Here is a 17,008-nt window from a genome sequence, read left to right as displayed (position 1 = left end):
ACACTACTGCTTGTTTCCCTTCCTTCCATATACACAATGCCAGTTTCCCAAGTAAATACTGATGCAAAAATACTGTTTAAGAGCTCCCCCATCTCCTGAGGCTCCACACAAAGACAGCCACTCTGATCTTCTAAGGGACCAATTTTGTCCCTTACTACCCTTTTACTTTTAATATACTTGTAGAAACCCTTCGGTTTACCTTCACATTATCTGCCAAAGCAACCTCATGTCTTCTTCTTGCCTTCCTGATTTCCTTCTTTAGTATTTTCTTACATTTTCTATACTCTTTGAGTACCTGCAAATTAACCTTTATGGAATCCTACACAAGGACTCTCAAGTCCCTTTGTGTCTCAGTCTTTTGTAATTTCTCTCCATTTAGAAAATAATCAACCCTTTTATTTCTTCTACCAAAGTGCATAACCATACACTTCCCTACACTGTATTCCATCTGCCACTTCTTTGCTCATTCTCCTAATCTGTCCTTCTGTAGCCCCTCTAGCTCCTCAAAACTACTGCCCCTCCACCTATCTTCATAACATCTGCAAACTTTGCAGCAAATCGATCAATTCCATCAACCAAATCATTGACATATAACTTTAAAAGAATCAGTTTCAACACAGACTCCTGTGGAACACTGCTAGTCGATGGCAACCACCCAACGACCTGGCCTCTATAGCTGCCTGTGGTAATAAATTTCACAAATTCATCCCCCTCTAAAGAAATTTCTCTGCATCTCTGTTTTAAATGGACGCCATAAGACACAAGTTTAATTTTCATGGATTAGCAAACATATACAAGACACACAACCAACCACACACAGGCACAATGATAACTGAATGTATATGATGACAGCTAACCTTATTTTTTTTAAATATGTAAAAAGGAGAAATGGCATAAAGGATTGAGTATTTATTTTGGAGGACCTGGGAGTTCATAGAAGGCTCAAAACATGGCAATGGTGCTCTAATTGATACTGAACACCAAAAGTGGTCTCAAATAAATGCCAGCAAGTTTTCAACACAGATGTCCCTTTCGATCTCCTCTCCTTTAGCTCTTCTTATGATCTGAGTTTGACACAAACTTGATGGTAATGACAAATGGAGTGAGCATCAATCTGAGGCTTTCCCATCATTCCTAACTCCCTACTACACACACTGCAGTCCCCAACCCCCACCCTATATCCAACAGTTGGTGCAGCGCTTTGTTTGGATTTAATTCCTCTTCTTATTGCTCCTGGAAGAATCCCACAACAAACCACTCTCACCTCTTGTTGATTCCAGTAAAATTTCCAAATCTGGCATCACAATACTATTTGTGCAAAGTTCTCAATTGAATTTCTAGAACAAACATTTAAAGAGCCTTTAGGAATGTTCCCTTGCTTGTATCAAAAGTCTACTTCTAACAGATGATTCTACTAGCACAACTTTAGGAGCAAATCAGTCATCAATTTTTTTTGCATCTTTATCTTAAAGGTTATTTATTACCGGCCTGGCCAGCAAAAATGGCACACCACCTCCTTAATGTTAGGAAAATTATTTTTAATTAGTAAGATTCTTAACCATGTTGAGAGTGACTATTCCTAGCACGGCTCAACTTTTCTAAAATGGCAATTTGTAGGAAAGGCACGCTCAGCACACATTGCAATTCAAGTTCCTATCTTGGCCATCTCAGATTCTGTTGAGTACCAAAGATGAAAAGCTGTTGCTTTTGACTTGTATGCACATGCGGGCCTCATCACTAACGTACTGTAGAACTAACACCGTCTCATGCAACGGTTTCCTTGCCAACAGAGATCTGAAAGCACATTAACCTCTTTTTGTAACAAATAGCATAAATAATAATATCATAAAAAGACTAAATGGAATACAATCATTTGCAAATGTGACTCCCTTGTATATGCTTTTTCAAGTTACTATAGTAACTAAAGGAATACCAAAGTTCTAGAGGAACTAAAAACAGATTTATTTACATTCATTAAATCATGGCATCACATCGTACCTGAAGAACATTCAGTTCAATCAGTTGTGTTTTAATTTTGGAAAGCAGATATTAAAAGCTGGGGGAAAAAATCCTGCGTCATAAGCTATAATCAATTTAAAACCTTTTGAGGTTATCTATTAACTATTTAAAACTAATTTCAAGATATTGTTCTTTACAAAAAGTATTTTTTAAACTTTAAAATCAAACCCTAAATTTGCCACTGTTTAATTATACAACCATTAAATTGCAATAATTGCTTGAAAAAATTTCATTGTTAATATTTGATGCAAAAGTGACATTTTTCTACTAAATGAAGAATTTAAGAAAATAAATTTCACAAAAGCTTGTACTTTTTTCATGTTATGATATAGTTGTTCTCAGGGGAGGGCAAAGAGGAAGGGAATGTGGCTCAAATAATTTCCATCCACTGATGATCCCAATCACTTTTGCTTTAGTGCATCCATAGCCTCAATCCCGGAACTGTGTCTCTTCCTGTCTGTTTTGCTCATGTTACCAACTGTGGTTAGGGAATGAACTTGTGACACAAAGTGGCAAGAACAAATGCAGGATGAAATTGATGTGCCCAACTAAACAAAAACAGCATATACCAGTAAGTCAGGAAGATGTTCATATTAGGCTATGACCAATGCAACACAACACACTCAAGTGTGGAAACCTAGCTTTTGTTTTGACTTGATCTATGACATATGTTATTTGGAAATGCAAAGAGCAGGTTTTATGTCTGGTTTCATTACCTGATTTCTTCTTCATGCAATATAATTTGAAAGCATGGGTTCTTTTATCTAACTAGTCAAGAATGCTTTGGTACTTTCTCAGTAAATCAGTCATAAGATGTAATCTGGAAAGAACTCAGGAGGAGGACAGGATAGAAGACTATTTTAACAAACATAGAATTTAAGTGAATGTTAACTCTGTATTTAGTAATTATATTTTATTACAGATTAAATACCAATTTATGTTCAGAAAATAACTGCAATCTCCACTCCGTAGATTTCACTGACCTCTTCTTGTCTCATCAAATCAATCATGTCCATAATACTTATGAAGTGCTGGCAGCGATCAGAATGGTCAACCAGATGGGTAGAAAGTGGATGATTTTGCCAAAGACTCCACTCTGTCAGAGAAAGCTCACGAATGTTACCACTTTCCTGTTCCTATATAAACCAAATACATTAAAACTTAAAATAACTGCACAGGATCATGAATACACCAACATAAATGTAATCAAAATAGGAAGTTTTAATAATGTAATTGGTTAGGCAGGTTTTAGCAAATAAGTTTCACAGCATGGCCACCAGCAATCCACAAGGAAGCAGCGCACAAAACAGTTACAGGGTAATCATGCTTAAAGGAGATATGAAAGGGCATCCCCACAATAATCTTAATTCTCACCCACACTTCAAAATCACCGTGTAGAAAAAGGCAAAGAGAGTTTTGGATGAGGACAGCTCAAGGAGAACACATACGGGTAAATAAGTAATATTGGGGTACAGAAGAATATTGTAAAATGAAATTTCTTTAATGAAAATCTTCTCAAAATGCAGGAAACATAATTCTCATACAAAAACTATTTTATTTATTATTATACATACACACACAAGACTTCAGATACAGTAATATTACTCAGAAGTGTAAAGAACATTTTTTTCAACCAATTTTCCATTAAAACATGTTCCCTCATGTCAGTGACTGGCACCTTCCATTTGAGGAGACCCAAGCTGCCATTATGAGCTCTCAAGAATCCAGAAAATCAGGGGCATTATGTGGGCATAAGAATAAAAATCCGTTCTTGTACATAAGCTTGAGTGATAGCAATTAGCAAGATCCCAGTCAGAGATCCAAGTGTCTCTCTCTAATTAAGCTCCAATTACATGTTGCTCAGACAACCACCTGGCTCAAAGACAACCTCCATGAAATCTAGAAGAGGAGAAAAATGCTCAAGACGATTGAGAATTAAGAATTAATTGAAAATGTTTTTTTTCTTTGTGTTAATAGATTATGATGCTACTAGAATTGTTGACAGTAAATGACACTTAATTATAAATAAAATACTGGTGAACAAATAAACATTGATAGTTCAAAGGAAGAAACAAGCATGTCTTTCAAAAATAAACCATATATACCATGGATTAAGATCATTTGTTCAGGAAAGAGATGATATAGATAACATTTTTTCTCACCCCCCCCCCCACCCCATCACATTCCTTGTTGTGCACTAAGAGTGGGGAAAAAAAGAAAATCTTTGGTTTCACATTACCATATCTTTTGATCCATCTTTCACAAATTCAAATGGAAGCAATATTAATTTTGGTTCTCTTAAATCATTTTTCAATCGGAATTTTCTGTCCCAAATTTCAAATTCTTCAGAGGTTAATAAACCATCCTCCTTTCTCCTTGTTTGCTTATTCACTGCAGGGAATAAAATATATATATTAAAAAAAACATGATCAGAAACCAATGATTTTGAACAGTTTTTAAAAATATGCTTAAAGATGATTTCTAATACTTATTTCCAGTTCATTTCCTTTAGGAAATAAAACACAGAAACACAGGCCATCCTCAGATTACAAATGCCCAACTTATCGACACCCATACATACGACGAACTCCTATAAAATTATTACATTCAAAAGTTCAAAACATGTTCCTACTTTTGTTATTAAGAATAGCAGAAATAATTTCCTCTCTCTTCCCCCACTTTTAACTATTTCATTTTAGTCTTAAGTGCTTTTGACAACATTAGAATACTGTGGCGGTATGGTTACTTTATCAATTGTTTGTGTATTTTTTGACAGATTAACAAAATTGACTTATGAACATCTGTAAAATTGGATCCCATTTGTTACCTACAGATGACTTACCTATTTTAAAACAAAGGTATCAGGGTCAAGACATGGTAGATCATTGAGCAGATGATTTTTCTATTGCTAAAGAAGTTCTAGGAAGATAGCAACAGAGAAAGAGATTGGGAAAAATTGCCTGGTGGACCTTTTTCACCTATTTTATGTTTTAATATTATGCATTAAGAATTCAGGCTAATATTACACAATTTCAGAACAAGGGTAGACATTAAACTTTAACTCAGTTTTCCATTCCATAGATGATCCCCCATTACTGAACACTAGAACATTTTTTGTTTGATAATTGGATCAACCACTATGAAACTAAGAAAAACATCATCAAAAGAACCTAGAATGGTTATTTGACACAAATGTCTTCCTGAATGAGACAGAAATGAATTCATGTCTGGTTTCTAAAGCTTGATTTTGCCTCAAACTTCAGCATCATATTAAAGGTTAAAGTTCTACAAACACAACTTGGTTAAAATAAAGGCTAATGTCCCAATTGTATTTTCCAATTACACCCAAAATCTTCCTGTTTTCTAAAAACAGATGAATTAATTTTTGGCTGCTTCTGTGAATTACAAGACCATAAGATATAGGAGAATAATCAGGCCATTCGGCCAATCAAGTCGCTCCCTCATTTCATCATGGCTGATCCACTTTTCCTCTGAGCCCTAGTTTCCTGCCTTCCCCCCATAGCCTTTCATGCCCTGAACAATTAAGAATCATTTCCATTCTAAAAGGACACCCCTCTATTCTGAGGCCGTGTCCCCTGGTCTTAGACACTCCCACCATAGGAAACATCGTCTCCAGATCCAGTCTATCAAGGCTGTTTATCATTTGATAGGTTTCAATGAGGTCACCTCTCATTCTTCTGAATTTCAGTGAATACAGGCCCAGAGCCATCAAAAGCTCTTCATATGATAAGCCATTCAATGCTGGAACCATTTTCATGAACATCCTTCGAACCCTCTCCAACCTCAGCACATCCTTTCTAAGTTATTCTAGTCCTCTTGAAATGAATGATAACACTGCATTTGCCTTCCTCACCATAGACTCAACCTGCAAATTCACCTTCTGGGAATCCTGCAGAAGGACTCCCAAGTCCCTTTGTGCCTCCGTTTTCATATTTTCTCTCCATTTAGAAAATAGTCAACCCTTTCATTTCTTCTACCAAAGTCCATGACTATATACTTCCCGACACTGTATTCCATCTGCCATTTTGTTGCCCATTCTCCTAATCTGTCTAAGTCCTCCTGTAACCTCTCTACTTCCTCAAAACTACCTGTCCCTCCACCCATCTTCATACTGTCTGCAGATTTTGCAACAAAGCCATCAATTCCATCATCCAAATCACTGAGATATAACATAAGCAACACACACAAAATGCTGGTGGAATGCAGCTGCGTTTTGAGTGTGTTGCTTGAATTCCAGCATCTGCAGATTTCCTTGTGTTTGCGAGATATAACATAAAGAGAATTGGTCTATGGAACACCACTAGTCACCAGCAGCCAGCCAGTAGAACTACCTTTATTCCCACTCTTTGCCTCCTACCTATCAGCCACTGTTTTATCCATGCTAGAATCTTCCCTGTAATACCATGGGCTCATAGCTTGTTAAGCAGCCTCATGTGTGGCACCTTGTCAAAGGCCTTCTGAAAATCCAAGTGCAGAACATCAACCGATTCTCCTTTGTCTATCCTGCTTGTTACTATTTCAAAGAATTCCAACAGATTTGTCAGGCAAGATTTTTCCTTGTGGAAACCATGCTGACCACAGCCTATTTTATTATGTGCCTTCAATATCCTGAGACCTCATCCTTAATAATTGACTCCAACATTTTCCCAACCACTAACATCAGGATAACTGGCCTATAATTGCCTCTCTCCCTTCATTTGCAATTTTCCAGTCTTTCAGAAACATTCCAGAATCTAATGATTCTTGAAAAATCATGACTATTGCTTCCGTGATCTCTTTAGCCACCTCTCTCAAAACTCTGGGGTGTACACCATCTGGTTCGAGTGGCTTCTCTACCTTCAGACCTATCAGTTTCCCAAGAACCTTCTCACCAGTTATGGTAACTTCACACATTCATGACCTCTGATACCTGGAACTTCCACCATACTGCTAGCATCTTCCACAGTGAAGACTGATTCAAAATACTTGTTCAGTTCACCCACCATTTCCTTGTCCCCCATTACTATCTCTCTAGCATTGTTTTCCAGCAGTCCAATATCTACTCTCACCTCTTTTTCACTTTATGTATCTGAAGAAATTTATGGTATCCTCTTTAATATTATTGACTGCAAATTAATTGTGTGTCTGCAAATGGATTTCATTCTTAACTAAGCACTGTAAAAAAAAACTCTGAAGCTTTCATGTTTTTATCTCACTTAAAGTTAGGTTACAGTTTAACTTTATTCACGCTGGAACAAAGAAGGCCAGGGAGCACTGGCAGAGAACTAGGTATTGTATCACATCTTCAAAACAGTCTCCAAAGGTATCTTGGAAGAGACAATTAGGCTTTCAAATCACAGCAACACACACAAAATGCTGGTGGAACACAGCAGGCCAGGCAGCACCTATAGGAAGAAGCACCGTCAACATTTCGGGCCAAGACCCTTCGTCAGAACTAACTGAAAGGAAAGATAGTAAGAGATTTGAAAGTAGGAGGGGGAGGGGTGAAGCTAATAGCTGGAAAGGTGTTTGGCAAAAGGGATACAGAGCTGGAGAAGGGAAAGGATCATGGGACGGGAGGCCTAGGGAGAAAGAAAGGGGGGGTTAGAGAAACTAAATAAATCAGGGATGGGGTAAGAAGGGGAGGAGGGGCATTAACGGAAGTTAGAGAAGTCAATATTCATGCCATCAGGTTGGAGGCTACCCAGATGGAATATAAGGTGGTGTTCCTCCAACCTGAGTGTGGCTTCATCTTGACACTTTCAAATCATTAGGATACTCTAGCAAACAATTACTTTGCCTTTAACTAGAATATACACAAAGCAATGACTTATAGTTCCTAATGAACCTTATTTATGGTTAAGTTAAATGATTGGGGATATTTCATTTGAATTCTCACTTACAAAATCACATTTGCTGTTCATGTAAAAAGGAATGTAAAGAGCTGAGCTGCAAGGTAATACTGATAAAGGAAAAAGCACCAAAAATGTAGATAATTTTTGACTTGAAAATTTCAGTGATGCATATTTACTGAAGAAAAACAAACAAAATCGAACTTGTGTTGAAAAGATCAAGCACAGACTACAAACTTGATCACAGCCTTGGTCCAAACGTGGACCAAAAAGCTAAATTCCAGAGGTAAAAAGTGAGACATGACACCAAGAGGTCTGGTATTATGAACCCTTAATTAAACTGCAATCAGTATGCATGAAGGTCAAAAACTACACAAATGGCTGGAGTCATACCTCACACAAAAATAAGGTGGCTGCTATTTTTGCTGCAGGAATTCCAACAACAGTTTCCAAGACATGAACTGCTGCCTTTCACAAAGTAAACAATGGGGTGTTCACCAATGAATGCACAATTTTCAATTTCATGCAGCATGACAATGTTCAGCAAATAAGCTGGTAAACAGCAATCAATATGCACAACAAAGTGCTGAGCGATGACCAGAAAGCCAGAATCTAACCAACACAATAAACATTCAATGGTATTATGTTTGCAGTCACCCTCAGCATCGACAATCGGAGGGAGAAATAGTCAGAAAAATTGTAGCTACAGTTGGGGGTTGGTGCCTGGAGGAAAAGTTGAGTAAGCTAGGGGTTCTAACTTCAGAGTGAAGAAGCATGAGAAGAGATAGAGGTTTATAAGATGATAAGAGGCATACGTAGAATGGCCAGCACCTTTTTTCCAGGGTGCCAATGGCTTATAGAAGGGGACAACTCTTTAAGGTGATTAGACGAAACTATAGGGAGCATGTCAGAGGTAGTTTTTCTCCCCCCTCATAGAGTGGAAGGTGCATAGAAAGCACTGCCCAGGGTGGTGGTAGAGATGCATACATTACGGACATTTAAAAGACTCCTTGGGACACAGATGAAAGAAAAGAAAAAGGGCTATGTGGGAGGGTAAGGTTAAATTGATCTTGGAGTATGTTAAAAGGCCGACAAAGATCATGGGCTGGAAGATGCTGGAAATTCTGCTGAAGGGTTTCGGCCCAAAATGTCGACTGTACTTTTTTCCATTGATGCTGCCTGGCTCTCTGAGTTCCTCCAGCATTTTGTTTATGTTCCTTAAAACCTTACAAAGATTTAACTTGACATCTAAAACTTGGACAAACTTCAATAGATGGGTAGTGTAGCGTACATTGACTGGTTACATCATAGTGTATGGAAATACCAATGCTCTTGAACGGAAAATCCTACATAAAGTAGTGAATACAGCCCAGTCCATCATGTGTAGTCCTCTCCACCATAGAGCACATCTACACAGAGTGTTGACACAGTAAAGCAGTATGCATCATCACCACCCAAGGCCATGGTCTTGAGGAAAAACTTTTTCACCCAGAGAGTTGTGGATCTATGGAATGCTCTGCCTCAGGAGGCAGTGGAGGCCAATTCTCTGGATGCTTTCAAGAGTTAGATAGAGCTCTTAAAGATAGCGGAGTCAAGGGATATGGGGAGAAGGTAGGAATGGGGTACTGACTGTGGATGATCAGCCATGATCACTGTGAATGGTGGTGCTGGCTCGAAGGGCCAAATGGCCTACTGCTGTACCTATTGTCTACTGGTCTCTTCTCGCTGCTGCCAAGAAGAGACCTCAGCACCCATACCAGTGGTAGAGAGCAGATTGACTGGTTGCATCGTAGCCTGGAATGGAAATGCCAATTCCCTTAAATAGAAAAGCCTAGAAAACGTAATGAATGCAGCCCAGTCCACCATAGCTAAAGCCCTCCCCACCTATGGGGTGAGATCACATGATCTGAGATAAGAGAGCACATCTACATGAACATCTGCCACAGGAAAGCAGCATCCATCATCATGGAAACCCACCATTGAGGCCATGCTCTCTTCTCACTGCTGCCATCAAAAAGGAGGTACAGGAACCTCGGCACTCACAACACCAGATTCAGGAATAGTTATTACCCTTCAACCTTTCATAATAAATATACTTTGAACTATGAACCCCATAAGAAAATATCAACTTCCACCTTAAATATACCCAATGTATTGGCCTCCACTATCATCTGTGGCAATGAATTCCACAGATTCACTGACTTTTGGCTGAACAAATTCCTCCTCATTTGTTCTAAAAGGACTTCTAAACTTAGGTCTGCAACTTTTGAGAACAGTGTGGGAATGGAGCTGTATGTGGACTGAAGGATTGAAGATTCAAGTTTTTTTTATCACGTGTATATTGAAACATACATTGAAATGCATCGTTTGCATTAACAACCAACACACTTGAGGGTGTGCTGGGGGCAGCCCACAAGTTTTGCCACACATTCCAGCGCCAACATAGCACGCCCTCAATGCTTGGCAGAACAATACAGAACACAACAAGCAACAAAACAACAACAGCAAAACAAACCCTGTTCCTCTCTCCAACCAGCACACACAGTCCTCTAACCCCAGAAACAGGCCTTCTTCAGCCTCCAGCCTCCACTGAGTGGGACACAGTGAGTGGGCCTTCAATTTTCCCAGCAAACTAGCAGAGATTTACAGACTCAGGCTTCGGCCAAAGCCAAGTTAAAAACCTATTGCCTGAAACAGTTCAGCCTCCCCTTCCTGGTTTAGAAGCAGTACTTTCATTCCTTACAATATTTTACCACCCAGCTGGTAGGATGATAATAAAACCAGAAGAGCATGCTATTTACATATTAAAAACTGATTTGCTCGCAGTAAAAGAGAGATACTGAAGATTTGATTGACTGATTGATTAGGGGGTCAGGGCAACTAAAGCTACACACAGATCATGTTCATGACTCCTGCATAAATACTGTGGAATAATTTATACATATTAAACCCTTTTATTGTCAATGACAATGTGACCCACCACCATTAGTTAACAACTGAGGTTAATAAGGCTCTGCAATTATATCACACGATGACCTGTGTTTATGATTGTCATGACTTATTATATTATTCATTAACACCATCTGCTAGGTATTACTGAATATCAAAAGAAATCAAGTTCAGCCCAGTTTTAAATCACTTGCAACCCTCAGTTCCTGCCATCTGTAAGATGTCTGTCACCTCAGAGAAGAACCTAAAAATATAACACACAGTAGTGATTTTCTTTGACAAAGCTCATAATTCATTCATGATTTGAAACTCAGCAGGATGTGACATTGCGAGGAAACCAGTGATAACTGCTGGCTCCCGTCCATACACTTCCAGTCCCTCCTTTAACTGAGTATCATCAAACATTTCAATACTATTTGTTAGGCTAAAAAACATTCACATCTAAACATTGACTGATACAGGGGAGAATTTGAGTAAAGATGAATTTTAGTAAGTCTGGTCTTCTGTAGCCCTTGAACTCGTGCACAGGAATTGCTGGTCAGGAACACATTATAAATAAAAATGCATGTAGATATGATGGCTTATCTAACAAAACTGAATGACCTTCTAAAGGAAAATTGGCATTTTTGCTTAAATATTCATTCACTGAAAATGGGAACATGGGGATTACTTAAAATCAAGGATGTCGAATTAGTGGCACTGAAAGGCCATAAATTTTTTGGAAGGCTTGAAATGCTTCAAAGTTCACCAGGGCTCTAATTTAAAAGGAAAACATCAAAGCTATTTGTGGATATGGCCCAGTCCATCATGTGTGAAGCCCTCCCCACCATTGAGCACATCTACACAGAGCGTTATTGCAGGAAAGCAGCTTCCATCATCACCACCAAAGGCCGTGGTGTCTTCTTGCTGCTGCCATCAGGAAAAAGGTACAGGAACCTCAGAACACACACCACCAGGTTCAGGAATAGTTAATACCCCTCCAACCATCAGGCTCTTGAACCTGAGAAGATAACTTCACTCACCCGGTCACTGAACTGTTTCCACAAACTACAGACTCACTTTCAAGGACCCTTCATCGCGTGTTCTCGATATTTATTTATTTTTTCTCTCTTTTGTATTTGCACATTGGTCTGTAAGATGCAGTCTTTCATTGATTCTATTGAAAATCTTGGAGTTACTGTGTATGCCCGCAAGAAAATGAATCTCAGGGTTGTATATGGTGATATTATGTACTTTGAAAACAAATTTACATAGAACTTTGAAATGCATAATGCTATGGATCATTAAATCAAGCTGCAACTTCAAACAGCTACATGATTGGGCAAATATGCTGATGACACCATGACAAAAAAGTCTTTTGATCAATTACTGTACTCACATGCTACATTCCATATCCCTAGAACGAAACTTTGATGCTGATCAAAGTCAACTTTAAGCTTCCCAAAATATCATCCAAAGATATTAAGTCTGCAGGCAAGAATTTTGATCTTAATCAGCCACTGTTTAAATGAGTCTCTTGTAAATACAGTGGAATATTATTCCCTTATTTCCAAATTTTAAATCAATGAGCAAGATTCACTATTCCATTCACAAAATTCAAAAATGGGCTACCTATACATCATACCTGGACATCGGCTGTACATGAATGATTCTGGAAGTGCAGCACCCGACTTTCTTCCATGCTTTGTTGTAATTCTTGATATATTATTTGATTCGTATTCTCCAGTAGTTATGTACATCTTGTGTGCAACAGGATTAAGACCATTTGGAACCATTCGTGGACTATTAGCGTAAAGGTGAAACGACTTGTTACCATTTCCTAGAATGGTTTTGTAAATGCTCCTCTTGGAACACTGACTTTGGTTGTAGGTCTGAAATTGGATTTAAATATCCATTATTTCAAAACAATTTTTCAAATACCCAAGTAAGTTCTATTCGACCCTCAATATATTTTCCTTCAAAAAGTACTTTAACGTTTGCTCCATCCAAAACCACTGTTCAAAGCCGGAACAAAGATATTTTTATAAAGATTTTGTCGCAATTAATAAATTCTTGATCCATTTTCTCCTAACCCTCCAATAATTAATCTAAACAGTTTTGACAAGCGTTACAGCAGTCTATATTGCTTTCTTTTAGAAATTCAGCCTGACAAAATTTATTGTAACAGGGGATCATGTTAACCTGGAACAATTTAGAAGTTCAATCTACCTCACAAAATAATTTCAAAAGCCAAAAAAAACAAGACCATGGGCAACCCCATCCTCCCGCCACGCTACCAAGGTTAGGGTTCCTCTTGTCCACACCTACCAGCCCACCAGCCTCCACATTCAGCACATATTCTCCGAAACTTCAGCCACAGCTTTCCCATACCCCACTTCCTGCTTTCCACAGGGATTGCTCCCTACATGACTCCCTTGTCCATTCGTCCATCCCCACTGATCTCCCACCTGACACTTATCCTTGCAAGCGAAACAAGTGCTACACCTGCTCCTACACCTTCTCCCTCATTACCATCCAGGGTCCTAAACAGTCCTTCCAGGTGAGGTGACACTTCACCTGTGAGTCTGTTGGGGTCATTTACTGTGTTCAGTGCTCCCAGTGTGGGCTCCTGTATATTGATGAAACCCGACACAGATTGGGAGACCACTTTGCCGAGCATCGACACTCCGTCTGCCAGAACAAGCGGGATCTCCCAGTGGCCACCCATTTTCAATTCCACTTCTCATTCCCATTCCGATATGTCCATCCCTGGCCTCCTCCACTGTTGTGATTAGGACACACTTAGTTTGGAGGAAAAACATATTGTATTTCGTTTGGGTAGCCTCCAGCCTGATGGCATGAACATTGATTTCTCAAACTTCCAGTAATGCACTCTACACCACCCACACCAACCCCCCCAGTTCACAATTAAACATCCCCTCTTCCCTCTCTCACATTATCTCCTTGCCCGCCCATTGCCACCCGCTAGTGCTCCTCCCCCCTTCTTCTTTCTTCCACAGCCCTCTATCTCTTTCACCATCAACTTCCCAGCTCTTTACTTCATCCCTCCCCCTCCAGGTTTCACCTATCACCTGGTGTTTCTCTCTCCCCTCCCCCTTTTAAATCTACTCCTGAGCTGTTTTTCTCCAGTCTACTGAAGGGTTCTGGCCCGAAACATCGACTGTACTTTTTTCCATAGATGCTGCCTGGCCTGCTGAATTCCTCCAGCACTTTCCATGTGTTGCTCGGATTTCCAGCATCCACAGATTTTCTGTTGTTTGTGAAAACACTGGTTATTCTCACAAAACTTAAACTATAATTTCATTAGTTCTACTTTTTAAAAATCTGATCTTGCATTCTTATCCCTAACTAACTCTGGCTACGCAAACAAAATTGTTCTGCATTTCTTAACGTTCAGTTCTTTTTACAAAATTATTCATTACACACTTCATGTCCAATGTTTTAAACACTCCTGCACTGGTTAGAAAACATAATACTTAGTGGATAATAGTCAAAGTTAAAAGTCAAATGGAATGTCAATGCAAATTAGATTGATATAATTAAAAGTGCAATTTAGCTGCAAAACTTGAATTCATAGAGAGCACAGATCAAAAATGTTTCAACTACACAAAAACTTCTATCACCAAAGATACCATGCTTTCACTAAAGCACATGAGAGTAAGGGCATTATAGTCAACATCTGCAATAGAAAGATTCTCTACCGACCCTTCTCTGCTGCACCATACTGCCCTCAAAACCATAGAAAACTTAGATCACGTCCCACATCTCAGTGACGAAAGACACTAATCATGCAATTTACCATGCTTTCAATGAACCGGCTCAGCCTTTGCACTAAAGGATATTTGAAGATAGAGGAATGGAACTTGACACAAAATTCATGGTTTACAGAGCAAAAGAGCATAGATACAGGCCCTTCAACCCAACGAGCCCACGCTGACCACGGTCCCACTCAGCAAGTCCCAGATTTCTGGGTTTGGCCTATATCCCTTTAAGACCCATCCTTCCTATCCCAGTGTTCCTTAAATGACAAAACTCTACATAGCTCAATGTATTCTGCTGGCAGCTCATTCCATGTACTCATCACCTTCTGTGTAAAAAATCAGAATCACAATCAGCATCAGGCTTATTATCAACGGCATGTGACATGAAATTTGTTAACTTAGCAGCAGCAGTACAATGCAATACATAATCTAGCAGAGGGAGAGAAAAAAATCATAAATAAAATAAAACATAATGAATAAACAAGTAAATCAATTACATATATTGAATAGATTATTTAAAAATGTGCAAAAACAGAAACACTGTATATTAAAAAAGTGAGGTAGTGTCCAAAGCTTCAATGTCCATTTATGAATTGGATGACAGAGGTGAAGAAGCTGTTCCTGAATTGCTGAGTGTGTGCCTTCAGGCTTCTTTCTGTATCTCCTACCTGATGGTAACAGTGAGAAAAGGGCATGTCCTGGGTGCTGGAGGTCTTTAATAATGGACGCTGCCTCTCTAAGACACTGCTCCCTAAAGACGTCCTGGGTACTTTGTAGGCTAGTACCCAAGACGGAGCTGACTAGATTTACAACCTTCTACAGCTTCTTTTGGTCCTTTCGGTCCTGTGCAGTAGCCCCTCCATACCAGACAGTGTTGCAGCCTGTCAGAATGCTCTCCACGGTACAACTGTAGAAGTTTTTGAGCGTACAGCCATCCCTCGGTATCCATGGAGGATTGGTTCCAGGACCCCTGTGGATGCTCAAGTCCCTTATATAAAATGCGTAGTATTTGCATATAACCTACGCACATCCTCCCGTATACTTTAAATCATCTCTAGATTACTTATAATACCTAATACAATGTAAATGCTATGTAAATAGTTGTTATACTGTACTGTTTAGGGAATAATAACAAGAAAAAAAAGTCTGTACATGTTCAGTACAGACGCAAACATCGTAGATCTTCTGGGAATGCGGATGCTGATTCTCCCGTGATCTTTAAGTTCTTGAGGCTATAGCGCTTTACATAGCTAGCTGGCCATCCCTTACTAACCTTAAACTTCTTCCTCTCGCTCACAAGTAGCAAATGAACGAGACTCGAGGTGAACAATGCTCAAACAACTAGTGCTGGAGAGAGACTAAGGATCAATGAAATGGTGGGACGCTACAGCAGGGTATGCCTACACATCACTTCATTCGTGTGGATTCAGCGTAGCGCTCGCTGCACGGCAAGTTCAAGTTTTGCTTTTTGGAACTTTCTGGAATTTTCTTTTTCAAATATTTTTGATCCACAGTTGGTTGAATCTGCAGGTGCGGAACCCACAGATACAGAGGGCCGACTGTACTTGTTGACATGCTAGATTGCTTCAAACTCCTAATAAAGTATAGCGCTGTCTTGCCTTCTTTATGACTACATCAATATGTTGGGAGCAGGTTAGATCCTCAGAGATCTTGACAGTTGCCCCTCAATGCCCTGGCTGATAAAGATTAACCTTTTTCACCACCCCTTCTATGTGAACTTACTTTCAGTGAACAATGCACTTATACTCTTTAAGACCCTTTGTTGCATTACACACCCTGGTGCCCCATCATTCATAGTGCCTGGGTGTCATCATCTCTGAAAATCTATCCTGGGCCCAATATATTGTTGCAGCTACAAAAGGGGCTCAGCAGCAGAGTTTGAGGAGGTTTGGTATGTCACCAAAGATTCTAACAAATTTTTATAGTACATCCTACACTGGCTTGCCACTCCTCAGCCCCATCCTAATTGATACAGATTGTCCTGTAATCTATGACAACCTTCTTCATTACCAAGAATGCCTCCTAATTTCTCCGATTTACTGACCAAGCCTTGTGCATTTGCATCCAAGTCCTTTATGTGAAAACTAATTTTTAAAAAAAGGTCCCAACACTGACCCTTGCAGCCAGGACAAGTCACCGGCCTCCATTCCAAGAAATAACCTTCAACCACTGTTGTGTCTGCGCACAGTCATCATGAGACACTGAAGCTGGTGATAAAAAACCCTTTATTCAGCACACAAGCAGGCTTCATACTGAAGACACTCTTAGAAGAGACTCCCTGACTCTATTTTACATAACATTTTTATATGCTAAAGATCAAAGGACAACTCTATACTGACACTGTATGCAAAATGCTCCTTTTGAATTACATATAATTTTCAAACACCAACACACTAGACACCTAAA

General features: G+C 39.3%; 1 protein-coding gene across 3 annotated transcripts in view; it reads right to left on the bottom strand.

Moving 5' to 3' along the window:
• Window positions 1–17,008, bottom strand: part of fancm (FA complementation group M) — a 125,227-nt gene that overhangs the window by 28,391 nt on the left and 79,828 nt on the right. For all 3 annotated transcript variants that reach the window (XM_073039611.1, XM_073039612.1, XM_073039613.1), the window contains 3 exons: window positions 12,445–12,691; window positions 4,259–4,410; window positions 3,003–3,155 (listed from right to left, as the gene is read on the bottom strand). In XM_073039611.1, coding sequence (XP_072895712.1) covers window positions 3,003–3,155; window positions 4,259–4,410; window positions 12,445–12,691 — 552 coding nt within the window. The remainder of the gene's footprint in view (window positions 1–3,002; window positions 3,156–4,258; window positions 4,411–12,444; window positions 12,692–17,008) is intronic.

This window comes from Hemitrygon akajei, chromosome 3, assembly GCF_048418815.1.
Source record: "Hemitrygon akajei chromosome 3, sHemAka1.3, whole genome shotgun sequence".
Taxonomy (NCBI): Eukaryota; Metazoa; Chordata; class Chondrichthyes; order Myliobatiformes; family Dasyatidae; genus Hemitrygon; species Hemitrygon akajei.
This window is presented reverse-complemented; position numbering and strand designations above follow the sequence as displayed.